The sequence below is a fragment of the Chenopodium album genome, chromosome 22 (genome assembly GCF_948465745.1).
Source record: "Chenopodium album chromosome 22, dcCheAlbu1.1, whole genome shotgun sequence".
NCBI lineage: Eukaryota > Viridiplantae > Streptophyta > Magnoliopsida > Caryophyllales > Amaranthaceae > Chenopodium > Chenopodium album.
This window is the reverse complement of record NC_137855.1, coordinates 9,420,557-9,447,449: the sequence shown is the minus strand read 5'-3', so window position 1 is coordinate 9,447,449 and position 26,893 is coordinate 9,420,557. Positions and strand designations below refer to the sequence as shown.

General features: G+C 35.1%; 1 protein-coding gene across 1 annotated transcript; it reads right to left on the bottom strand.

Moving 5' to 3' along the window:
• Window positions 1–1,938: 1,938 nt before the first annotated feature.
• On the bottom strand, window positions 1,939–17,703 carry LOC145603601 (5'-3' exoribonuclease 4-like). Its single transcript, XM_081659541.1, has 22 exons — window positions 17,247–17,703; window positions 13,511–13,613; window positions 13,314–13,390; window positions 13,028–13,219; window positions 12,747–12,866; window positions 12,576–12,638; window positions 12,348–12,485; window positions 12,076–12,240; window positions 11,780–11,857; window positions 10,314–10,400; window positions 9,759–9,851; window positions 8,691–8,786; window positions 7,269–7,339; window positions 6,899–7,027; window positions 6,741–6,817; window positions 6,622–6,662; window positions 6,414–6,488; window positions 4,271–4,422; window positions 4,087–4,191; window positions 3,930–4,005; window positions 3,632–3,714; window positions 1,939–2,985 (listed from the first exon to the last, which is right to left on the bottom strand). The coding sequence occupies exons 1-22, from the start codon at window positions 17,451–17,453 to the stop codon at window positions 2,385–2,387; spliced, it is 2,829 nt and encodes a 942-aa protein (XP_081515667.1). The 5' UTR covers window positions 17,454–17,703; the 3' UTR covers window positions 1,939–2,384.
• Window positions 17,704–26,893: the final 9,190 nt, after the last annotated feature.

The following is a 26,893-nucleotide window of genomic DNA, read 5'->3' as shown; positions in this document are numbered from 1 at the left end:
ACTACATTCGAGGTTTATTTGTTGGTAAGACCTAAGATGCTCAAATATTAGTTGACTGCAGTACGGATGAATATTTTATTTGATGATAAATTTTGTCATCAGCTCTATTCCTATAATCAACTGGGATTTGGGATTTCTGTTTCACAGTTTTAATGTTATTGCGGTTGCAAATATATGTCAGCAAACATATATACATTCTTATTCTTGTTTGATCTTATTTCCGTTTAACAAGTTCCCTGCTCAAGAGCTATTTAACTGGTAATTTCCTGATGTTTTGAAATATGTAACTCAAAACACTTCATTCCACCTAAAGTTCTTCTGGCAATTCCCCTTGACACTCTAACATAGGTGTGGACACTGTACACTTCACTTCAGACCAAAAGCACCAGATTTTTCATATAGTACTCGATTTTGACACTTACACATACAATGTACCCATGTAGCCATGTCTAACAGTATACTGATACTACTGATCATGATCAATATGATCCACCGTGATTGATCATAATCAGCTCATAAGTCATCAGCCAACTCAACATTTAGCTATAACTAACTCCCTTATTTCTCATTTGACTTCCTACCTTCAGTTTTGTTATTACATGTATAAAAGCTGTATTAGGTTCATTTCCTTGATTATGTAATTCTCTCTCTGTTAATGAAGATTCTCTCTCATTTTCTTTCTAATTCTCTTTAAATACAGTAGTATCCCTGATTCTCTGACCAGTAACATGTCACTCCGTATCTGAATGTACTGCATTGCTTACTAAATAATGTGTAAGAGTTGTTCTTTGTTGAAGCGATGGACTATTTTTAAATTTTCAGTAAACCTGTAAGGCTGTAATGCCTAATAGGTTAATCAAGGCGATAATGTCATCACTGGTAGCTGCTAATCAGTCACAGGGCATGACCATGAGTTTATATGAGAAACTATCCAATGTTTCTTGTACGTCGTTATAAGTAGAATAACCCCTCTACAAATGCTGGTGAACTTTGAGAAGTTGTATAGGATATGCTTCATAAGCAAAAAGACGTTATGTTTCTTGAGTTTCAGGACAGAAATGAGAAATCCACCCCACCTGTGGAGTAAGCTTGCTTTGCACAAAACTAAATCTCCATGTGCAATATAAATAACAGTTCACTTTTGCAGGCAGGCTAACACTCAGTGTCCTTACCAACATTCCAGCGTCTGATGGAGATATTGCTAACCTCATCTCTTTAACTCAGTAACTTATTCTTTAAGGTTCTGGTTCTTGACTGATGGTTTTCTTCTCGGAAACTGTAAACAATAGCTGCCCCTTTCCTCCTACCCTATCTCATTCTCCCACTGTAATCTAGGCTCTCTCTCTCGGCTTTGACAGCTGATCAGAATAACTAGAACTCCCCCCCCCCCCCCCCCCCACAATGCAATCTCATTCTCTGACTGTGATCCAGGCTCTTATTCTCTCTCGGCTTTCACAACCTTCATCTACACCCCTTTCAGCTCTATTTTAATAATCTACCACCGTCAGCTTAATGATTGCAAGCGACTAATGACAATCTTCCCCATCTCTCACGTGTTTTGTGAAGTAAATGATCACAGTGGCATGACCTTAAGGTGTAAGCCCTGAGTGCAGTATCTTGTTCGCTACAACAATATTCTAACCTCAAATCATTGAAGCGACTTTGTCCAATCTTTTATCCATGACGAAGTAGAATCAAAGAAGAATTCCCCCCTCTCCAAAGGGAGCCTTCACCAAAACAACCACTGCAGTGTATATGTGGCTAAGAATACGCCTAATCAACGCAAGAAAAGGATAATTTGTGGCTAAGAATACGCCTGATCAACGATTTGACAAATTTACTGCAACAGTGAACAGTGTATTCCCGATAATCCACCAACAATGAACAATACTAAAAGTTTTATACAAGTACTGATATTAAAGATGGTGAAAAGCTTGATGAACACAAAAGAAAACATATAGCCGTATATAGAGGAAAGAAAGTTGGCATATCAGCCAATGTGTAACTATGCCATTGTTCATTTCTTACTGTGACTACCCTGATTTCTGTAACAACTTGAATACAACTGATCTAGATCTTCGATGTCAAATTGTCAAGTGTCTACCAATGACCGTACTCCTAACTGTAAAGTAATGAATTTACAGATGCACGGCCACCAAAATGACCTAGATAACATGTCAATACACTAAAACAGAACATGAGCAAGCATGAGAAATTATGCATCTGACAACAATTACTACGTCGCTTCTGCACGTCCTGAAATAATCAGGTGGCTCCTCTTTGCAATGAGATGTCACAACAATTGTGTCGTTGATCTAAAACATACTTGTACTATACAGATCAACAATATTTCGGAACAAATGTCCACAGTTTTAGCAATCAAATCATTCTTGTTGTGTTGGTCGTTGTGTCTTCATTTGGTAAATTTGTTTTTGCGGCTTCTGGGGTGATGTCTCCTGCTGTCTGAATTGCATGTTATTTCCAGCTACTGGTCTGTTAATCCAGTTGATAGGGGGTGACGGAATAGGACCCATATTTTGGACAAAATTGTTTTGTTGACTATGCATGGGCCCAGTATTTTGCATCCTTGGCCTCATCAAAGCTGGTGGTCTATTACGAATCCCTCCTAGTGTCATATTCGACATAGCAGCTCCTAAATCACGGTCATCCTCTCTGTGTGGTAATCTGTCATTGTGTCTATTTCCACGGGGCTCATAGGGCATTCTGTGGCCATTTGCCATAGGTCGGGGCGTATGATGATGCCCATAATTATAACTGTTATCATCATAGTAGCCTCTTTCATACCCTGCAGGTCCAGCTGGCCTTGGCCTATTAATCATATGGCTTCCTGGATGATTCCGATGGGGCATATAATCCAATAATCCAGGAGATGAATCAGTATGTTTAATATTTAATGTGTTCTTAAGAAGACGATGAGCAGCTTCACCCAACTGAGGCCCCCGTATTGCTCCTGGTACTTGAGGCCTGAGATAAGGGCAAGCAGTATTAGAAAAAATCAAAACAAGAAAAAAGTGTTTCAACAATGACCCTGACATTTTCTATTTCCAAGCGATTGTAATTTTCCACGACAATAAGGAATGTGCAGAAATGTCATTGAATCATTTGTCTCTCATGCATGGTAATCTAATGATAGGCAGGGCCGCAGGGGACCTTGGTAGCAAGTAAGCATAGTGTGAGGCCTACTGTTAATGTAATAGGAGTGCTGAGTAGACCGCGATTTAAAATTCTAGTATTCTACTACGTATTAGTTTTGTTTTTGAGTATTAGATTATTATAACTAATTGTCAATATTCTTCTAGATAAGGCAGATATAGTCACAAAAGTTTATTGGATCAACTGTACACCAAGTCCGATCTGACTGACTCAAATGGAAACTCTGTTAGACACTTAGACGTCCAAATAGTAAGCCGTGAAAGGAACATAATTAGGGATACCTATGTCCAACTCAAAACAAACCCATTATATAAAAACTCCTGAGTAGGGAAAAGTTGTCTACTAAAGTATAATTGAAAAATTAATACTCCGTTTATTTTCATGTGCAAATATGATGCATTATTTCTGTCGGTAGCCAAAAGAACCATGTAAAATCGAAGATGGATTAAAGCTATACCTTTCACGTCCAAATTGACGCCTATTGCCATTGTCTTCATGCCATAACGGGGGGAAAGGTTTCACGTCAGTAGCTTTGATCACCTGCAATTACATGCAAGAAAAGTTGAGGCTAGCAGACCAAAAGATAGACTGAATTCCAAAAGATAGTTGACACTTCAAGCTATCATCTGTAGAATTCACTAGTTTCCATACATTAGTAGTACGTAAATATCATAAATTCACTGACAAGTTACAAAGTAATCCACGCCTTAGAGTATATATATGAGTGTTGTCTCGGATACTAAGAAACTACATACCTTAGCTGGTATAATTGCACCCTTTGGAGGCTCCGGGATGTGTTTACGAGGCAGAGGATTCAAATATGTCACATTTCTGCAAAATAGATGTTTCTCTTGGTGGTAAGCACTAATACATTCAAAACTCATAAACATGACAGCAGCAGACGATACTTACAAAGTTTGGTTATTCGTAATATTGGGTAGGCCAGCAACTGGTGAAGTGACCACTTGCCTCCATCCATTTCTTTCAGATAACCACAAATAACCATTCATTCCACCACTGCATAAATATTACAATGACCGTTGAAGTTAAACCATTATCAGCTTTGAAAGTCAAAAGGTTAAAAGTCAAAAACTACCTGGCATAGCTGTCAATTGGCCAAGCATATCTTTGGTCAGGAGGCATCTGATAGTAGAAATGGTAATATGACACAACTTGAGCAGCTAAAGGATGCGCGGGATGGATATATAGCATATCAAACATCACACAGTTCCGGCGCTGCTCATCTACCTGCCAAAGTGATATGAATCAGAGTAAGTTCTACAGAATCCACTTAACTGTGAGCAATTATCAAGATCCTAGAGTCAGATATGATAAAACCAAAGGCATACTATTGAACTCAGACACGAAGGCAAAAAATTGCATGAGATGATGGTTGCTTCTAGACTCTACATGATCGAAAGTTATGTGCATTGAATTTTAGTGTAAAAGGATATCTATGACACAGCATAAGGAAACTCAAAAATGGATTTTCAATCAAACAGAGATATTTAAAACCCCTCCCATTAGAAATCCCTATTTGGGTAAAATTAGAATGCTTGGCAAAAGCAGGCAACCCTATTTGGGTTAAATTAGGGTGCACAAAAGCAGGCATTTAAGAGTACATTTTACACCTGAAAAACCCAGATTCCGTTATGAAAATAAGTGTACTTAAAATCTTGATTTGCCTTTATAGTTCCCCTAAAATTATCCCCCAAACCTCACACTTGGAGCTTTTAAAAGAATGCCCTGTAAAACCTTCATTTCAACAGACTTTGCTTTACATAAATCCCTGAACGAATGCGATGAGTATAAAGAATAATAACAATCAAAGGATGAATTAATCCCACAACAAGAGGAAATCTAAACCGATTAAGCTAACTGAAATGATAAAGTAAAAAATTAACAAACAATAATGAGCAAGAAAAGCACTTTTAAGTTACTCAAGTAGCTGATTAAGAGCATATTCTTCGGGAATTTAATCTATTTCTACCAAGAATTCATCACAGAAAAGTAGTTTGAAAAGTTTCTGAGCACAGACAAACTATGCTTCTAATTAGGTGTCGAAAGAAGCTCACGGAATATGGAAACAGCAACAAATATAAGACCAAAATCCTTGTAGTATACACCTTCACTACAAATCCCCAATTCCAATTCCACCAGCTTCTTGTATAAGACTGACTGGCAGACTTTCATTTATACTATTGTCCCAAAGTCTAAATGAGGCTCCTGGCCTCCATACCACTAATCTCTAGTTGTGCAAGCACCCAAAAAAAATAACTGGGAATATGAAACTTGGTGAAAACTTAATCACGCCCGATTATAACTTAGTGAAAGCTCGTCCAGGCTTGAAAAATTTTCTACTATACTAAGCCTACTTTACTGTATTTGAATATCTTTTACTTGTACGTCTTTGTAACTATTTCATCATATATGGGCAAGAAAACTCCGCCGTAACCTTTTTCTGTAGAAAGAATGAAAATATCTTATATAAAATTAAGTGGATGCAATAAAACTTGAAAGGAATAATTTCTAATGATAGATTAGAGCTCTTTTATTTAATCAAGCCAGATTTAAGCTCATTCAAGCTCGAGCTTAAACTCGAAATAAACAAGCACGTTCGTGAACAAAGCTCAAACAAGTCAAACTCTTAAGGAGCCAAGCTCAAACAAGATTTTAAATAGCCTCGTTCAAGCTTGAACACTAATAATTTTTATCAAGCTTAGCTCGAATAGACTAAAATCCGGCTTGACTCGGATCGATTGCAGCCATACTCAAGCTCCAGCCCTAAGGAGGTTAAACCCAAAGATATCATTTCCTCAAGCTATCATTTATAGCTAATCTAGTCAATATCCACAAATTCAAGCAATGTCCAGCGCTACGCACTTTGCTTCAGAGCCTCAAAATTCCTATAGATAGCCTCAGAAAAAGGAGGAAGAATTCAAACCCTTGACATGAGCAAGCTCCACCTCCATCCTGCTTTTATATACACCATCAAATTGCCAATGGAGGGTAGCAAACCCCAACTCTGAATGGCAATCAATTGTGCAACAAATATAATACTGGCAAGACCCTAAGACCGTTCAATCTGATTTCCTAAAACAGATAAAATGTGCAAGTGTCGAAACTCGATAGAACTGACTAAATAGTACTTAAGACTTTAGCAATGTAATGACAGACAACTTAAAGGACAATGCTATAGCACAGAAAGCAAGAGAAATGAGGATCCCATAAAAACTAACCGTCAAAGTTTCCTCCAGTTTCTTGGTTTCAGCCAGCAATTTCTTTTCATCAATGAATGGCAACTTTGCAACACCCTGGTGTCCAAAATTTTGGCAAGTAGGAGAGGGGAAAAAATTAGATTAAGAAGAAAAAATAATAATTGAGTTCATCAGTTTAGCAAAGAGGGAAAAGGAGAAGGAAACATGTTCTAATGGACCTAAATAATACCTGCCAAGCGAAGCGTTTACCATTCATATCAATATCAAAATCTGGGAAAAAGAAGCTGACGTGAGATTGTGACAGAATATGTAACTAACTTCTACCTAAAAACAGCAGAGTGACATTACCGGAAGGATAAAACTCAAGCAGAGGTGAAGATGGGTCTGTCATCAATTTCCTGTACATCTCCGGCAAAGCGTTGGAACTGTACCATTAGAAGAAAAAAACATTGGTCAAACTTATATCACAGAGACAAGCTGGTAACTGAAAACATGAGCAAAAAAACCTTGCAGCTGGTAGAGTTCCCAAGAGTTGATCAAATGGCTTGAAAGGCTCTCCCAAGAAAAATGTAATTTCTAGATCAGCTAGATCTTTTAGATCAGAAGCAAATGGAGCATAATGGTATGGATAGAACCTTCACAAAAGCATCAGATACATTAAAAACATAAAAACAAAAACAAATCTGGAAGACCCAGAACAACATGCCATATGCCACCAATTAGAATGCCTTAAAACATTTAAGAAATCATACAGACATAATTTATCCCAAGTAAAATTAGTGGTGAAGTAAATTAGAGAAGTTATACAGACATGATTTATTTCAAGTAAAAGATCACAGTAGACGGTAAACATTTTTTGACAAACAAACCAATTACCATTGCCATGAGCAAACACCTTGGTAGTAGTAACGGCAAACCCAACATAAACCTTCCACATATTTCAAAACCTGCAAGAAAGGAAGATCACAAGTCAAGGAAACAAAATAAATTTTGCCAAGTAATAAATTCAATAGTTATAAATCTGATCATAAAAGACGGAAAGTCTCCGTCTCGACACTTGATAAGTCAAGAGTCAGTAACCTGGTTATATATATGCTCCATAAGCAATACAAGATGCAGAAAAAACATACAGGTTATTCAATCGATCTATGTCCATCTCCTTAAAACAAGAAGCAGGGGAAAATAAAACCTACTGCAGCACCATCAAGTGCTGGATTTCAGACAAATTATTAAAGGCATATAAAACTCTTTTGATGGAGGGGGGAGAGAAGGGAGACCACCTATGAGGTCAAGAAATGAAAGCTTCTCTTCTGGAAAGATACCTAGGATGGCAAAGTTGAAGAAATCTAACAAGTTATTCATAAACAATTATAAGTGAAAGCTGTCATATATTCTAAGAGCAAAATCCCAACTCAAAACCACACAGCACCATAACCAACCCCCCCCCCCCCCCCCCCAAGAAATGAGTTTAAGGGAAAAGAAAAGACATTAGTATATACAAGGGACAGACTACATGATCTCACTACATGCTGCATCAGGTTCAGTTCTGATAACAACACCGACACACCCACCGGCCACACTGAAAATGAAAACTCAATAATATATTTAAACAAGACAAGAAATAATATCCCAAAAAATGGCTGCCCATTGTTGAAAAGAAAAAACAGCTTTTGCTTTTAGAATCAAGGGTGCAAAAAGGATCTATAAACTAGTAGCTTATTATAGACTAGCAATCTGATTTGTATAATTAAGTAAATAAGCAGAAATTTTAAGAAGAAAGATTGAGGCTTTAATTACTTAAACAACGGTTTACACAATCAATAGATTTAGCCTATCAAGCTCTATAGTGACTTGAGGTCACAACTCTCCAAAGAATTCACTCCAAAATTCTGCCTAGCTTCTCCTTTTTTCCCCTCTCTCTATTTATACTAAAGCTAAAGACTATTAACCTAATAATATTAGACTTCCCAAATTGCCCTTGCTAAAGTTAGTCTATTACACCTATGTCATAGTATTACAGATGCACAGTTCTAGTAAGAAACTATACCTAAACTTCTAGGACATTGGAGAAACAACATATCTCTCACCAAACAAAATTCACAACAATGTACAACACTTCTGCGGTTCTGCCACAAGTAAAAAATTATATGAACTTGAGCAGACAAAGTGTTCTCTAAAAACTGCAATTCTGAACCAAAAACATAAAAAAAACATTGCAACATGCAGAAGAAAAAAATGCAGGATGCATAATGTCTTATATGTATCCAATTGCTTGAGTGAGGAAACTGAATCACTGACCACATCTTTCCTGATTTTGTCAATTTCCTCTGGACTGGATGCACCAAATTTATCGGCATAATATCTCTCCTTATATCCAGGCTCCCCAAGCTTGACCTGCAGAAACAATACTAATTGATTACTCCCTTCTTATATTATCTGACCACCTAACATAGCTTATTAGATACTGCCTTTCATTTAAGTATCAAAGAAATGTATAATTAATTCGTTGAGTACCAATGTTCAAATACTAGTCAATTTCAAATATCAATGCAACAGCTGATACCTCCTCAAATGTGTGCCAAACCTTAAGCAACAGATATAAGGGAGCAGAGGAAGAAATATACTTTGGAAATTAAGAATGCCCAAAAAGAAGATTTAACTACCCCAGCAACTAGTGCATAAACAGCAATGTACTTTAAATGTTCACATCACACACAATCTGATTCAATATAACTTATCTGGTTCCATATATACTAGATATGTTGCAAACATCTTTTAAAAAAATATTGCAAAACATAATTAATAACAAAAAGTAGTGATGATATCAAACAAGCAGAAAACATCTTTTAGAGAGTAAAAAAGAAAAGAAAATATGCAAATAGATTCCTTTACATTTCACCTTCCTCCATGCAATCATATAGTAAAACAACAATGATGCCTAGACTCCTGGAAGGTTGGAGCGGTATTTTGTTCAGCCAAGAACATTATCACGGCATCCTAAGCATCAAGCTTCAATTAGTTTTAAGGGAATCAAAGTAATTTAACAGATTCGCTAAATGTACATGAAACTAGAGCCAAATCCAAAAGCTTTCCAAGTAGATATAAAAAATAATAATAAATAAAAGGAAGCACCAACACAAAGCGACTAAACTAAATAATGATAAGGGATCTGTTCTCTGGAATTAGATGAATTGGCCAGTACAACATCCATATCAAGCACATTATGAAGAAAAAAGAGAGATAATAAAATCAGCCACCAAAGATTGGCCAATTGTTTCCCAGTTCCTTAAAGTCATGCCACTTGTCAAGACCCAATAGCAGCGGGGTCTTCGAAGATGGTCAAATGATTAAGCCAATAGTTCTCACCTTGTCTTCCGCTGGAGGCGGTGGCTCTTCAAAGGAGGGATCTCCTGACTCTCTTCTAGCCTTGTTTTTCATCTCCTCGTTGTTCTCATAATACTGTAAATCAAAGAAGGATTATTAATAACCCACAACCCAAAAAAAAAATAAAAAATAAAAAATAAAATAAAAATAAAAATTTATATAGAGAAATGAATAGCAACATGACAGCTAACTACAATTGTCATGGAAACAATATAGAACTAAATTAACCTACTGCAACATAACTTCGACTTTCAAACAAAGAAACAAAAAGAGGATTATGCAAATTTATATAAGATATATAGAAATAATAAATCATAAAAATGTAACAATATTTAGCAAAAAGTAACAAGCTCTCAGAAATGCATAAATCAAAATTAATAAGATAGTACAAAAGAAGTTAGCAACTTAGGACATAAAGCATATGCATAGAAAATGACACACTGCATGTCTGCATGTAAGCAGAACCCAATGAATAAGACCCACATTGCCAAAGTACATCAAATATATTATAAGAATAAAAACCAAGGTAATGGGCACCTGCTGTAAGCGAACCCGTTTCTGGAAGATTTGCTCTTCATGAACTGCAACTGACTGAACAAAATGTTCCACTTTATCCAGAAAGACCTGTACACCCAAAAATACTACCGTTAGCTCCATTCAAGAACTACAAATCAATCAATCAAAGCCTTATAAATCTCCATTTTGCAAACCTATTACGTGTGTTAATACTCCGTCTGTCTGTCATACTAATTACTGCCATAAAAAATGCAAGATAAGGGAGATTTAAAGAGGTATTTAAAGACAAGTATAAAGCTGGACTAGCATAAAATATGGCTGTAGGCCCAATGGCATATACTAATCAAGTATTATCCCTATCTTTTAAAAAGTTTGAGTTAACTCTTATGAATAGTGTTTGGGCAATCATATCCTCTAAAATATTTATCTACTTATTTGCCCTCATTAATATTAATTACTTTTTTTTAATACTTAAAAATAGTGTGTAGACATTTATATCCCTAAACATATTTGTTTATATAATTTCCCTCATTAATCCTACCAACAACTAAAATTATGACATAAGACAAAATCAAAAGAACTCCCTTAAACAACTAAAATTATGGCATAAGACTAAATCGAAAGAACTCCCTTGTTATGGCTAGCTATGGCACGTGCATCGCGCGCGTTAGCCTCTCTAGTTTTCTAGAAAAATACGTACGAAGTACATGAAAAAATTTGTACATACTAAAATATTAAATAACAGTGGAAAAAAAAATAAAATAAAAATAAAATAAAATAAAATGTCATTCAATGATTCAAAAAAGCATGGCTACATTTCCTCGTTTTTGAAAAGTGGTGTTTCCTCATTTCTCTTTTCATTATTGTCCCTGTCTCCATGCTACATAGGTCATCATTTTATGAAAATTTCCTAATTTCTGGGCTTTACTTTTGTAGACAGTGCAGTTTCTGTATTCAAGACTATTGACTAGAAAAATAACCATCTATGTTCGCATTCAGCATTATTACCAAGGTTTGCTAAACCAAATGTAATGACTAGCATCCTATCAGTGACTTATAGACAAATCACATAGCATGTGTAAGTGCAGCACAATCACCTACCAAGCCTCCAAGGAGAAATTCTAATCAAAACTACAAATTATGTCCTAGTTATTAAACATCTTTGATAGAATAAATGCCAAATTCCTCAAACAAAGACCTCAGTGCTTTTAGGAACTATGACATTTTCTGGCAAAGACAAAAAAAGAACCTTCATCCCAATTTGTTTCCCCATTCATCAATTGCCTTTTCTAAGCAAAGCTAATTCTATCAAAAAAAACAGACATTCAAATTACCATAGAACATTGGAAGGCAATAATCAAATTATTTGCTACTATTTTCATTCTTATTATACCATTTCCCCAACTCACTCCATACTACATTAAAAAAAATCCATTTCCATTGACATATAACTGAAACCGTCAAATCTGAATTGGGAACCAACTTACTTCACCAGCATCAGTAAGATAACCACCCATAGCCGCAAATTCGCTTCTGTATACATTCATCAGCAGGTTTATAGCACCCTGAATCAGAAAAGAAACAGGTCATACAGGTGTAAAGGAAGATCAATAGCAACAAGAAAGGTTGGGAGAGATAATTTCCACATTGATGGTGCAAATATCTAAATACTATGAGTTTTGTAATCTAAGAGGGAAGATAAATTATAAGCTAAATAAATTCTTAACATGGCAAGAAAAGTGAAAGCACGAAGGGTGGATGCATAAACTTTCATAAATCATACCTCTCGAATTTCTAGTGTAGGCATATGCGGAAGGAAGTCATTGCCAACGAAGAAACACAGGAACACGAAATCATCAATTAAACGTTCAAAATTCATAGTAAAGGGAGGATTAGGAATTTCCAGGTCAAATTGCAGATATTCTCTTAATACCCAAATTTGGAGGAACTGCAAGAATACATAAACAAAACAATTTAATAATTACAGAGTAGATAAACATGGCTACAAACAAATCAATCAAGAATTACAAGAGCCAAGGATGCCAAGCAAGCAACCTGATATTTTTTCTTGTATATAGGAGTGTCATCTACCAAGTTTCCATTTTTATCAGGCTTAGCACGACAATCTGCTGCCAAATGACCACCTTGACCACAAAGAAAACACTTCTCCTGTTGTGAAGGCATAGTGATGACCTACATTGGAAGCAAATTGGTTATAAAATGACAAAGATAAACAACTTCTATCAACTATTTCACTAAAGCACAATGTAGAATGTAACAAACCTCTCTCAGAATTGAAAAGTGCACCTCATGCGTGGCTAATGCCAACATAATCAAATCAGCATCCTGTCAATTGATATCAAACATATTGTCAATAATATACAAGCAACGGGATGAAATCAGTCACAATATATCAATGTATGGGGATACATAGAAGGATCACAATGAACTCACCAAACCATACAAGCAGTGTCGAGTATTGGGATCAAAACCAGGGAGATCTCTTTGCAACCGAATATACGACATAATTTTATGTTCTCCTTCGCCGGGCACATTAGCATCAGATAGAATAACCTTCAAACAAGCACCCAATGCAGTCGCATAAATACATATAGAGAGAAATTATCCTGAAATCAAGAAGTCTATGGGGAAGAGATAAAGAAGGGATTACTCCAGTATAAAGGAATCATCCGATCTTCAAGGGAGTAAGATAATGGGAACTATTTGACACTAACCTTTACCCTCCGCCAGCCAGCCTGGTTGTTCAATCTCTTCTGTACATAATACTGAAGTGCCACCGAGAGCACAAACATAAATTCTGTACCTGGAGTGATGACGTTTGAGTCACTGGTTTCTCGCCTCTCCTTAGAAGCCAAAGTCCTTCCTTCAGCCTCAAACTCTTTTTTCAGTCTTTCCTCCTCTGCTTCCTAGGAGATACAATATGCACAACATCAGGATTTTCAGAATTGCCAATAAGAAGTAAAAAAAAGATAAGCCAAATAATGAGAAAGAAAAACTAACAGCCTCTGCAGCATCTTTTGCAGCTCTAAAGCGCCGTGAACGTTGCTGATTCATTTTAGCCCTTGGAGCAACTCCATCTATCATATCCAGGATGAAAAAAAAGAATGATTCCACAATAAAAAAAATATTAAAAAAAAAATAATAATTAAAAAAAGTAATAATAAAAGATAAAGAGGGAATATGGTAAGGAAATTTACCAATTGCCATGTAGAGAATCTTCCTTGGACGAACCAATGAAAATAAATGATCAATGTATGCAAAAATCGATTGGAACACCTCATCATATGTTGTAGGTGCAGGCTGCATCATTAAAAAAAAAAAAAAAAAAAACATCAAAAATTGGCAAGTTCCCCTTTTTCAACTTTCATAATATTTTTCTGATTAACTTCCTAACGGCAAAAAAAGAAAACCTTCCTGATATTCCTACACATTATTTACTCTGCTCATTTAGTCTTTCTCTGAAAAGGAAGTGAATCAAAGATAAAGTTTACAATGAAGAAATCGATTTACTACTTCATAAGCACTGGTGGCAAGCAAGAGTGTACTGCCATTATTTCAATATCATGATATTGACTAAGAATATTACAGGATACAGAATTATGAACCCAAAGACCCTAAAGCCAGGTCACTCCTCCAGTAAAATCTGATGATTCACATAATCAATTTCTGGTCTAAATTTGAAACAAGTAATTTCTTCCTGCTTCTTAGAACAAAATAATAAAACATCAACTTAGTGACAAAATAAAATACTACCCTCTGTCCAAATAATGGCCCATTCCAAAACTTGCCCATCCACACGAAGTTTTTGTTCTCACTCTTCCTAGCCTCTCTCTCTCTCTTCTTTTTTTTTTTTTTTCTTTTCTTCATTTTAAATCTGATTGAAGTTTTGCTTCCTTTTTTTTTTTTTTTTTTTGAACAATTCAGCTTAGGTTTTTTTTCGTTTAAGTTTATGGTTTTTCTTTTTTGTTTCGATTCGTGGTAGCCACAGGTTAGTAGGTGGTTTTGGTTTTTTATTTTTTCCTTTTATATCTTGATTCCCAGCTCTTATTTTATTTGGAGTTTGCGACCTAAGATAGATTTGAAAAAAAGTTTGATCGTAGAAGATTGAATCGACCTCTCCTATTTGTGTTGTTTAAGACATCAAATTAAGTACCCCGTAGTTTTTCTTTTAATTTGTGTTGTATGGATTTTTTTTGACACATCTTATGGATTCATAGTTTGCTTTTTTCTTTTTTTTTTTTTTTTTTTTGCCGTATCCATGCCATACCCGTTTTTTCAATTTTGATTTTGCCGCATCCCGTCCCCGTACCCATTTTTGTACCCGTATCCGTTTCTATGCAACCTAGCTTGCCCAAACCTAAACATATCACTTCCATTTGTAGCCTTCCCAACACACTTCAACATTTCTTACTTCATCCCTTTCTTTAAATTCCCAACCAAACATCTTTCTCCAGCTCTCAAGCCCTCCCTCAACCATCCAATCCAAAGACGAAACTAAGAGCTTAGTCTAATTTTTCTCAATTCTTCCCTTCCATACACAATATATACAAATTTATTCTCCACCATGGCTATCTCAATTAAGAGACGCTCATAAAATCTTCCTACAACTTATGCTATTTCTCTCTTCATTACTCACACTCTTCATTTTACCTCAAGTACGTGTATCGGATCCTCCACTCGGACATAGAAATGAACCTTCATTTTGGATCAAAATCATGAATTGCTTTCACAAAATAACCTAGTTGGACACTTGGACACATAACCGTGTTAAAAATGGGTACCCAAGTTCAAATAACATATCGTTCTCTCATAAATTCCTTGCTTCCATTTTTGCTTCACTGTTATCAAATTGCAAAATCTGTTGGCAAGCACTGCTATCGGTGATTTGAGATCTTGGTAAATTTTATTTTTATGTTAGGTCAAACGCTAATAAAGATACCTTTCAATATAAATTTAGAATCTTTACCTGTTGTGATAAGTTTGGGCTGACTGTTAGGTCTCTCGTATTTGTTAACATGACAGTAATGCACCAAGAAGATTTCAACTATATCTGTTATATTTCTTGAATTTCATGGTGCTTAAGATAATTTTAGTTTTTTTTCCCCATACCCATTATTTTCTTTTGCTGATAGATCATTTTATGGTTTGTCCTTTTGATGCTAGGTCATCCTTCACTGTTGACCATTTTTTGGGATACAAACCTTCAATGTTACTTTTTCTGTCTTTGAATGGATTAAAAGTATTCAGTTGAAGCAGGTAATGCAGACAGGAGAAGCAGACAATGGATATCTATGTGAGCATGGGTTACAGGGTTTTGCCAGCCAGGTCAGAGTGAAGGACAATATTAAGCATGGTGGCATGGGGTGGATAAGGGTGGAGAAAATCCTACGCAGGTACATATATGGGGACCCCTTCCCTAAACCTGTCTCTTTGTCCCATAACCATCCCTAGATTTGAGAGCTAAGCTGTTGAAATGAGCAACAGGTAATAACATAATAGAGATTCTTTGAAACCTATCATTGTTCTTGTACAGCTGTACGGGCAAGGAGTTCTGCATAAGCCCCCAGCTCCAAAACAGTAATAAATGGAGCTGGCATGCAAAGTGGAACTTACAAAGCTTAGGTAAACATTCCAAAGTGCACCTAATTAGTCTCTTATCAACATAAAAGTATAAGCTTATGAAAAATATATTTAATCAAAAAAATTGACAGTATATACTAGTAATGCAATTACAAAATCATCTGCATTTACAACACATCAAAATTACAACCATTCATCAATAAATACTAACCATATTTTAGATAAAAACTATACTAGCATCCTCCCAAATCACCACTTGCTCTCCTACTAATCTCCTCCTATACCTCGATGAACTTCTTCACTCTCTCTCCCTCCCCTCACTCTCTCTCCCTCCCTCCCGTGCGTCTCTTTATCTCATCCCCACAACCAAGGAATGCCTATCACCCATAAACTCCTCCTACCAAACGATACCAAGCAATCCTCTTGGGTTTCAATCCCCCGTTATGCATGTACAGATGTACCAGCACTAGTAACAAACACCAGTAAAATATTTTCTTAACAGTTTATAAAACAGAAAACTAATATTGTGCAGTTTTATTGACAATGTATGAATAACCACCAGAATTGACAAGCTATCTCCAAGTGACTAGTTAACCAATTATAGAAAAGAGAGCTAGATTGCTTAATACAGTGATCAGGCCCAAAGTGTATAAAACCTCAATTGAAAGTGTTACCCAGTTCAATGCGGTCATCTGGCGTTACCAAAGAGAGTACCTTTACGGTTTTTTCGTGCAGATATCACATTTGCACTCACTCTCTCAACAACGAACAACAGTTCTACTTAGCAACTCGTCAATAACAGCAGCATATCCCATATTTACTTGATTTTGGTAATGAATCAAACCACAAATTTATCACAAGTGTCCAGCCATCAAATACCAATTGAAACCCTCAAACATTAAAAAGAGTTCAAACTTAAATATCCCAAATTCTCATTTGGTAAACAGTACAAACAACACACTTAAAAAACCTCATTCTTCATCTCACTTGTAAAAAACGAGCATTCGACATCACGTAACCGACCAATTCAAGTTTCTTAGCCAATCAATGACCTCATAGTTCTTGTTTACACAATAACCCAAAGTTCAAACTTGAATTTACCAAATTCTCATAAACCAAACAACCCAAAAGTTCTTACTCAAAACCCCAATTCACACAACACAATGCCCAACTCAAAACCTCAATAAACAATACAATTTACAGTATAAGCATTACACAACTCTCCACCAAAATAAAAATCCCAAAATTCCCACATACCCAATAATCCAAAAGTCCAAAACTTTAACCAAACATGCTCAAAATTCCCAAAAAAAAAGTTCAAATTAAAATTGCTTGAAAAGAAAAGAAAATTACCCTTTTATCCGGGTGAAAACAAGGATGAATAATTCCATTCATATCCAAATACAAATTATCAAACTCCATGCCATTAGGATTAGGTCTTGAAACATCAACAGGGTAAACGACGCCGTTTTCATCCTCCTTTGGTTCTTCTTCAACAACGTTGGAAATCGCCAATGGGTAGCGATCAGCTAACCACCTATAGAATGCGGGAACCCCCATTAAATTAACTAATCAGATAATTGAGATCTGGGTTTGCTGTAAATCTTCAAGAAATACACAGCTGACTGAAGAAGGAAGGAGAGAGAATTGAAGATGATGAATTGGGTTTTTTTTTTTTAATATGATTTTGACCTTTTTATGATGATGAAGAAGAATTCTAAGGAGGGAAATCAAATTTAGGTGGAAAGGTATGAATGCTGGGTTTTTTCGGTTGATGGTTCTTAACTTTTTAGTCTTTGTTACGAGTACTCTTTTTTTTTTTTTTTTTTTTTTTTCTACACATTACTCCTTTTGGTATTTATTTTTCCAAACTGTGTGTCTATGTCCACCTATTTTCAAAGTTCCAGTAACTTCAAAGTAGTTTTAGGGCCTATTCTCATTGACTAGATTCATCTGAACTGAAGTGAACTGAATATTTTATAAGAGAATGAAATTAGGTTTTGAGCTGAAGTGAACTGTATTTCAACATAAGAGAACAGGGCCTTAGTATGTACGATGTAAGCCTACTATTAAGTTGTCGTTAGCTATTACCGCTAGTTTTATATTTCCTCACCACCAAAACCCAGCCCTCACGACCCACCACCCACCAACACACCCTAAGCCACCCGCCGAACCCCACCAGCGACCCCTACTATCACCCATCATAGCCCCACCACCACCTAGTGCACCACTAAAAAAAGTGTTCAATGCAATGGAGGAATTTAATTCGAATTGAAATTTCAACAAATTGGTTTAGGGCTTTTGTTTCATTAGATTCAGAGTGCATAATTAAGTTATTAATTGTTGTGTTCGTTTTAAAATCTAAGAATTTGGTTTAAAACAATAGAAAACCTTAATTTTCCCCCAAATTGATTTTTATTGTAAAAACATCAATTTTGGTCCCATTAGATTGAGATTATATACACAAAACTTGTTTTAATTGTTTTTTCGAACGAAAATTTGCACGAATTATGGTTCAATTGGTTGAAATTGTTCGACGTTTGCCCAAAAATTTTTGAATAATGGTCAAAAATTTGGGCATGAAGAGGAGTTGAGAGATGAGAGAGGAGGGTGACGCAATGGTGGGTCGAGGAGAGAGGAGCGAGGCGTGGTGTTGCGGCTGGAGGTGCAGTGGTGGGTACTTGTGAGGGAGGAGAGAGAGGTGTTTTGGGGATTTTCATGATAAACAAAATATTTCCATAAAAAAAGTCAATAACTTTTGTTAAATGCAAGTCCCACATATGTAGACTGTAGACTTTTTGTTTTCAATTTAGGGTTTAAATGAAACTGTAGACTTTTTGTTTTCTCTTTTTATGAAATCACAATATATGGTTATTCAAGCAACATAAAAAAAAAAAATTTTAAAAAAAGATACAAAAAAAAGTACAACATGAGCAATCAGGTTCATGTTAGTTCTAGGGGTTATAAACTTATAATACCTTGTTACTCTCATCTACATTTTTTAATAAAGACAACTAAGAAAGTTTTAAATTTAAAATCATTATATTGCTTGAGTTGTTTCTTGGTTCAAACTCCACCAAACGAAAGTTTTCATCAAATAAGATTATTTCCGTCAGGAGAAAAGGGCCCTATTGGGTCAGAACTAGAGTTGTCAAAAACTGATTCAACCCGAGAATCCGACCTGAATCGGCAATGATCTAAACCCGACCTGTACCTGAACAATGGGGTGAAACTAGTGCCCTGTAACCCGATCTAAACCCGACTTGATGTTAATCGACAATCGATTTGATCCACTACTTAACTACCTTAACCCGAACTTGCACCCGACTTGATAGTAACCGTCAACTGATTTAATCTCACCTGACAATAATAATCCAAACCCGGACTAGTACCAGACCCAATTAGAACCTGAAAATGATTAAAATCCAACACAACCTGTTATTGACCCGATTCATGGAAGGTTGAATAAAATTTTATATACCTTTTGTTCAATTGTTCAGCTTACATACTCGTACAATTCTGTAAACCCTTAATCCTTAACAACATATTAGGTTCAGCTTATATACCTTTTGTTCTCTATTACTTCATATATAGGTTTAATAAAATATTGATAATGCTTGATCAAATAATGGAAAGTATAAATATATAGGTTCAACTTGACCACATCGATATTTATTCGATTGAACTTGAACCAAAACCAAGAATGATCCAACTTTAAGATTATCTGACCAAAAATATATCCGACCCAACCCTAACCTGGACCCGAATGTATCATCTATTAACCCCGCCCAATCCCGACTTAACACAATCCGAACCTGAAATTGATACCGACCTGAATTTGACTTCAATCGAACTTGACCAACAACTGAAAAGGGTGAATGACCCGTAATAACCTAAATTTAAATTGAATCGACCAGAACCAGATGCTGAAACTGAACCTGAACTAAGGTTAGTTTGACCCGACATAACTTGATCTTGATTTGACCTGGCCCGTACCCAACTTAAATACCCAGAACCTCTCACATGTCCTCCTTTCCTGGATTAATGGGCTTAGAACTTTAAATGGAGGAAAAGGGTAATGGAATCCCCACCCCTAAGTGTCACTAGTGGTTTTATTCCACTTCCTCTTGATTGTGACAGGGGCAGATCTATTCATATGCATAGAGGTGCACGTGACTCACCAATAAAAAAAAAATTGACGTTTGTTTTTTAAAAAAAAAAGTCAAAGAGATCGCTTATTACAGATAGACGGTCTCTTTCATGTTGCTATTACTACAAGAGCTTTGCGTTGCGTTAGACCGTTAATGTTTTTTTAAAAATATCAAAGATAGCCGGTCACTTTGATGCTGCTATTATGATTATTGCGTTTCTTTTTTTCATTAAAGACCGGCTATATTTAATAATCTGTCTCTTATGTTATCTGACTTTCTTTAGTATAATTTTTTAATAAATTTTGTTTCTATTTATATCCTATTGTAATACCCTAAATTTTTCTACTACCTCCGTTAACTTTTAGTTGTAACTTTGGGGTATTATTTGTGAGATATAAAATATTCCAAAGTTGCAACTAAAAGTTAACGGAGGTAGTATTTTAAGTTTTAGGGTTGTTTTAAGGAGGGTATATAGTAATACCCGTATAAGTTGTATCTTATATTATATTAAAATCAGATTTTATTTCATATTTTCTATATTACAAAATATTACTCCCTCCGTCCCAAAAAGAACGACCCATTTGGCCAAAACTTTGTCCCAAAAAGAATGACCCATTTGCATTAAAACACCCACCAATTTGCTACAATATTTGTGCAAAATTAGCTTCCCCATATAAAAATTTGATTTTCCATGTTATTTTATTACTTTCTCTCTTTATTTTTTTACAAACCCCATGTAAATATATCTTTCCAATATACTTTTACTTCTTTTACTTAACTTCCTTAATACCCGCGTAATCAACCCAAATGGGTCGTTCTTTTTGGGACGGAGGGAGTATTTGATAACATATTTTAATTTATATGGACTCCACTTATTTGTTTTTTTTTTTTTTGAGGGATATTTGTTTTTAATTTGTATATAAACTATGTAAAACCCTAATATCCTCTTTAATTATTCTAATATCATTTTTATTAAAAAAAATACACCAGCCGAAGCCGTTTAACTGTTCTTGTGGGTGAAAATCATCAACCAAGCCCTAAATTGATTCTTCTTGAAATTATTTATTTCATTTTCCAGCAATTTCCATTAGCTTATTCATTGATTTATAAAGAAGCTCCACGATATGTTTGTTTAATTTAATTTTGTGAAGGTTGTGGATTGAACTAGGTCGGTCGATTCATGTCTTGCATAATTGCTTTGAATGTCGTAGTTCAATTGTAATTTGTCGAAAGGTAATCACACTATCAATCTTTTGGAGTTGTTTGTTTATAATTCGATTGTATTATTTATTTTATGTAATCACACTATTAATCTTTTGGAGTTTTTTGTTTATAATTTGATTGTTTATTATATGTAATCTGTAACACCCCAATAATTCTCTCTTAAAAACCTGTGAGAAACCTGTAAATAACCTGAACAAATCCAAGAGAATTACTGGTGTGCTACCGCCACGTGTTCAAACGTTAAGGCTATCTCAGAAGTTAGCAGCGGAAAACCAAAACAGTTTTAAATAAACCTCAAAACAAAGTATTTAAATCAAAATAAGTATTACAAGTTGGAACCTTTAAGGCCCTTATTCAAAACCCAAAAGTAAAAGTAAGTAATTAAAATTCAGTGTTAAAACAAACTTAAACCAAGAGACGCGAAAATAAGCAATCAACTCTCTACTCAAGATCCCACAACCCTGATGAATGCTGCATGTGAGAGAACATGTGGTTATTCTGCTCCCCAATATTACAAGTGTAAAAATTGGATCGTCACAGGGTCATTTGAAGGCGAAGGCCATGACCAAAGAAGGACACACACACAAAAGTACGCAATCAGCAAAGCTGAGTACATACAAGCTGCAAAGTAAAATAAGGAAGTACTTAACATGCTACTAATAATCAATCATACGCATCATTAAATCACAAACTCAACACACGACTCGATTATTTAATTTATTAAGACTCCACTAGCTAATAGTAGCTAACTCATTTCAATTTATTCATTGGATTTAGCAATAGACAAGGTTGTCCAACCCATGTCCCATTTGGAACATCAATAAAGAAAAACCCCATGCCTCCTTTCGGAAACATCAATAAACATCCAACGACCACGGGCGCGACTCCGTGACCGTAGTTAGTATGAGATCTCACCTAACTCCTAGTTTTATAAAAAAGTATTTGAAATAAGAGACTCGTAGATCAGACGGCCTCGAGAAAAGTACACGGCTAATACCCCATGTACCCCAACCCCTGATTGTCATTACTCCAGAAGTGCACCAATCCAGAGTTTTGTTGCTCATCCATCTTGCACTTTACGTGATTTACAGGTTTAGACTTGGTGATGACTCACATGCATAACAATTCAATCAATCCAATATCAATTCAATCAAGTAAAACAACTTTTCAATTTCAATTCTTGATTTATTAGTGGCAAGCAACATTTATTATTTATTCCTTTACTACCTCGGTGTATAAACACCTTGAGTGCATAAGGCACCCCAAACTCTTAACCTTGTCTTATAAGACATGAACCATTCCTTTACTCATCCTATTTCATTAAATCATGAATGAGTAATAATTGAATCATTTCACCAATCACATACCTTTGCCTCTAAGCACACCTTGCATAATTAGTACATAACCAATAGTTGCAATAATAAATAATGCACATCAAATGAAATTCACAATGTATAACCAAACAATTTAACCCAGTCATCCCTAGACATGGTACTAAGTTCTCGATCCATCCTTAAACATGCACCTAAAAGCAAGGTTTTGTAACTTGTACGTACCTTGAGTAAACAATTCGATTGGCCACTTTAAAGACTAGAAATCACCTTCTACAAAGTCCTCTCCTAAACCAAATAATAAGGAATAAATCAATACCAAAGCAATTAAAATTACAGCAATACTAAATTATTTAAAAACCTCTCAAACCATTAAAATAAAGTCCTTAAATTAATCCAATTAGCCAAAACTAATAGTACAACATCCCAACTACAAGTTTAGGTGTTAAAATCATGAAAATATAGTGTTTAATAATAAATTACAGCAACTTTAAAGTGGTAAAATAAATCTGAAAATTTGGTTTAAGCATATAAAATAATCCCATAAGCATAATTATTTGAAAAAGCCATCATATAGCAATTTAGAGTGTTAAAAACCCAAAAATACATTAATTCAACGCAATTAGAGGCTTCAAAATAGAAGATACAAAATCTGAAAATTTATTAATAATCAAAATAATTGAACTTAAACATAATTTACATATAATATAGTTAGATAACTTAATTAGTACGTTTTAAACCCTAAAACCATGAAAAATCAACATTTAAACCCTAAATTTATAATTAAACCAAATCTGAAAATTTATTAAATAAATTAAACATGATGAAACTCATAAATTTATAAACTTTAATAACCCAAGTATAAAATCAAACCATAATAATAAGAATTCATAAACAAAATTTAATAAAGATCAAAACTTTAATTAAAAATAACAAGAATAAGAGAAGGAGAAATAAGGGAAGGAGAAAGGAGGAAGGGCAAACTGTTGTTGCTGGTGGCTCGGCTGGAGGCGCGGCGGTGGCTGCTGGCGGCAGGGGTGGCAGCTCGGTGGTGCTGCTGGCGGCAGCACTGTAGCAGCAGGTAAGTTTTTTTTTTTTTTTTTTTCTCTTCTCTTCGTGAAAGCAGTAGGAAGAAGGAGAGTGTTTTTCTTTTTTTTTTTTTTGTACGTGAGATTTGAGGGAGGAGGGGTATAAGGGTTTTTATTTTGGGCTTTTTAATTTCCTAATTAAATTAGGATTGGTATTCCTAAATAAACTAGGATTATCAATAATAAAAAAAAACACTACTTTATTTTAAAAACTTCCATAAAATAATTTATTTAATAAAATTACCATAAATATAATTACAAGAATAACATATAATTAAATTGTAATTAAATTAAAATGTGGGGGATTACATAATCACACTATTGATTATTTAAAGTTGCTTGATTATGATGTGATTGTATTAATTCATTGGAGTCGTTTGGTTATAAATTGTTTATTGATTGTACTCTGTATTATTATGTGTAAATTTTATGATTTGTTATTCATATGATCTTGTTCGTAGATATATATTTATGGTGATATATGATTTAATTGTTGTATTGTTTTATTGTGTTATGTTGATTGATTATGTTTTTATTATGCTAGGGTTTTAATGTTGTTACTCTAGGGAGTATTGTTATATTGAGATTTTAGAGTTATTAATGCAGAGTATTATCTTTGAGTTGTGAGTTATTTAGATTTGGGTATTAGTTTTATTGCCCTGTGAGAGTTGAGATATATTATGATTGAATTGAGTTCGAATTGTTATAATATTTGGGAACATGTGCCATTATTGAGATATTATCTATTAGTTTGTGAATGATTATTTGATCGATGTATGAGATCAAAAGGTTGAAAATTATATTTTACTCTTGGTTCGAGGCTCGGCGTTATAGACCTTAGTCCTTGGCATGTTGGTAAGAAGATGATAATCATGAGTTAAGAATGAGATACAATCGATTATTTATATTTTTTTATGGTCCCTTACACAGTGGGATTTGGCCCGTATGTGGTCTGGTTTAAGGTGTTTTCTGGTTATTGAGAGTATTCAAGTTTTTATATCTGTTGGTTTGTTAATCGAATTACCCATGCATGTTCAAGGTTAGGTATAGAACAAAGAGCATGACACACTTGTTGGTTAGATGAGTTAAATGAGTAAAGTTCTGTATTATTATTCGAGGTTGAGTTTGACAAAGGTTATTTTCAGAGTATGGAGTTATTTTACTTTGTGGTATATATGTGTGATGTAGTTTTGAACTACATTATTTAAGTGAGCTAGTAATGTTAATTATTCTATTATTATTTGGATTATGATATATGGTGATTACTCAGCTTTTTCTTGACGTGTGTGTTGTTTGTTTTGTTGTGCTATTTGTGTTTGCGGTCATGCCTTTTTCTTATGGTAGTCTTGCGACGATCTATTTTGGAATTTGTCCTTAATAGTGAGCAGTTAAGTTTGTCTAAGCAGGTTAATCAAGTGATCGTAGCTAAAAGTGTTCAAGTGATTTGATTAGTATGCTATAACGAGTTTGTAAAGTTGTATAAATAGCTAACTTAGATTTATTGGGTTATATTGTTGGGTTCTGTAAGCCTTAACACTTGACAGGTTGTTGAGTGTGGCGATGATACCTCCGATTTAGATGTATGTTTCCGAAATATTATTTAAAGGTTGTTTATTTTTCCTTTAATTCTTATTTATTCCTAGTATTTGTTAGTAAATCGGGGTGTTACACCTATATTATGCAACCAATTTTAATATTTTCCCACACAAGGTATCAATTAAGTAAAATATAATATAGTTAATTTAATATAATAGTTAGTTGATTTTAATAATCCCACCTTTAATCGGTTCGCTGATAATAATCCCACCTATCAATTATTATTTGATAATCTCACCTTTGGGGCCCATCTTCACTTATTGGTCCCTTATGATTGGTAACTTGAAAAATGGGTAAGTCTGTTTTTTTTTTTTTTTCCTATTCTCCCTCATCCAAGTCAACCTCCATCACAAGTCAACCCATTCTCTCTCCTCCTTTTCCCTTTCCATGACTTTCCTAATTCCCACCTCACTTTCTTTCTCTTCCTACCATAAGGTAAAAATAGCAACAACAGGGGAAATTGGGGGATGTGTAAGGTTGGTGGTTTGCGGGAGCGGAAAGGACAATTTTTTTAGGTGAGGGTTTCGAGTGTAGGGGTTTCATATATAGGGTGTTGTCGGTCGTGGTAGGGTGTGGTTGGGGGTGGTCGACCTTAGGTGGGGTTTTTTGTGGGTAGGGCGGCTGGTATGTGGGTGGGACTAGCCAGCCGTGGGTGGGGTTTTCGTGGATGGGGATGGCTGGTCATTAGGTAGGGGTGGTTGGCCGTGGGTGAGGTTGTCTGTTTCATAGAGGAGGTAGATTCGTGTAGGAGGTGGGCAGGTGACTGGTCTGGCCTTTTGGGTAGTTGGAATCAATGGAGGGGAAGGGAAAACGGAAATAGAGATAGGGGAAGAAAATAACACAGTTTTTTTTTTTTTTTTGTTCAAATTTTTTTTTTTATAAAAAGTAAAATATGTTTTTAATTTTAACGAATCATGAAGTACCACGTGGCATGTTCACCCATTATACCGCTTACTACTAGGTTAGGGACCATTATAAGAAGATGACCCCCAAGGTGGGATTATTATATAATTAATAATCGATAGGTGGGATTATTATTGGCGAAACGGCCAAAGGTGGGATTATTAGAATCAATTTTTCCTAGTTTTTATATTACCATTTGTTTGTAACATATTATTTGTAGTACCTTCGACTTGTAAGATTGAATTTTTCAGTACTATTTGGTTGTAGTATGGATTTTTATGTCCTATTTTTTGGATTGAAATCAATTTAGTGAAATACAATTTTTTTAATAAAAGTACCTCGGACATGTGGCCCAATTAGAAGGTAAAACGTGTCACCCTAGGAGAGGCTCTAAACAAAACAATCCTAGCTGACACATGGCACTCTCAATCATCAGAGGAAAATGACGGCCTTTAGGGTCCAATTCCCGAGATCGCAAAGCGGCGCAGCCCGCCAGTCTAAATGACCGTATAAATATGGAGATTTACCTTAATTTGGGGACATATTCATTTATTACACTCAATCAATTCTCTCTCATCAGAGAAAACACCTAGTCTCGGATTCTGAGAAGATCCACTTTTACCATTTTCGCACTTTTTACCTTGCAGGAGTTTATAGGTACTACGCAGCGGAAATAAACATGAATCATATTCATACAGTACCTAATC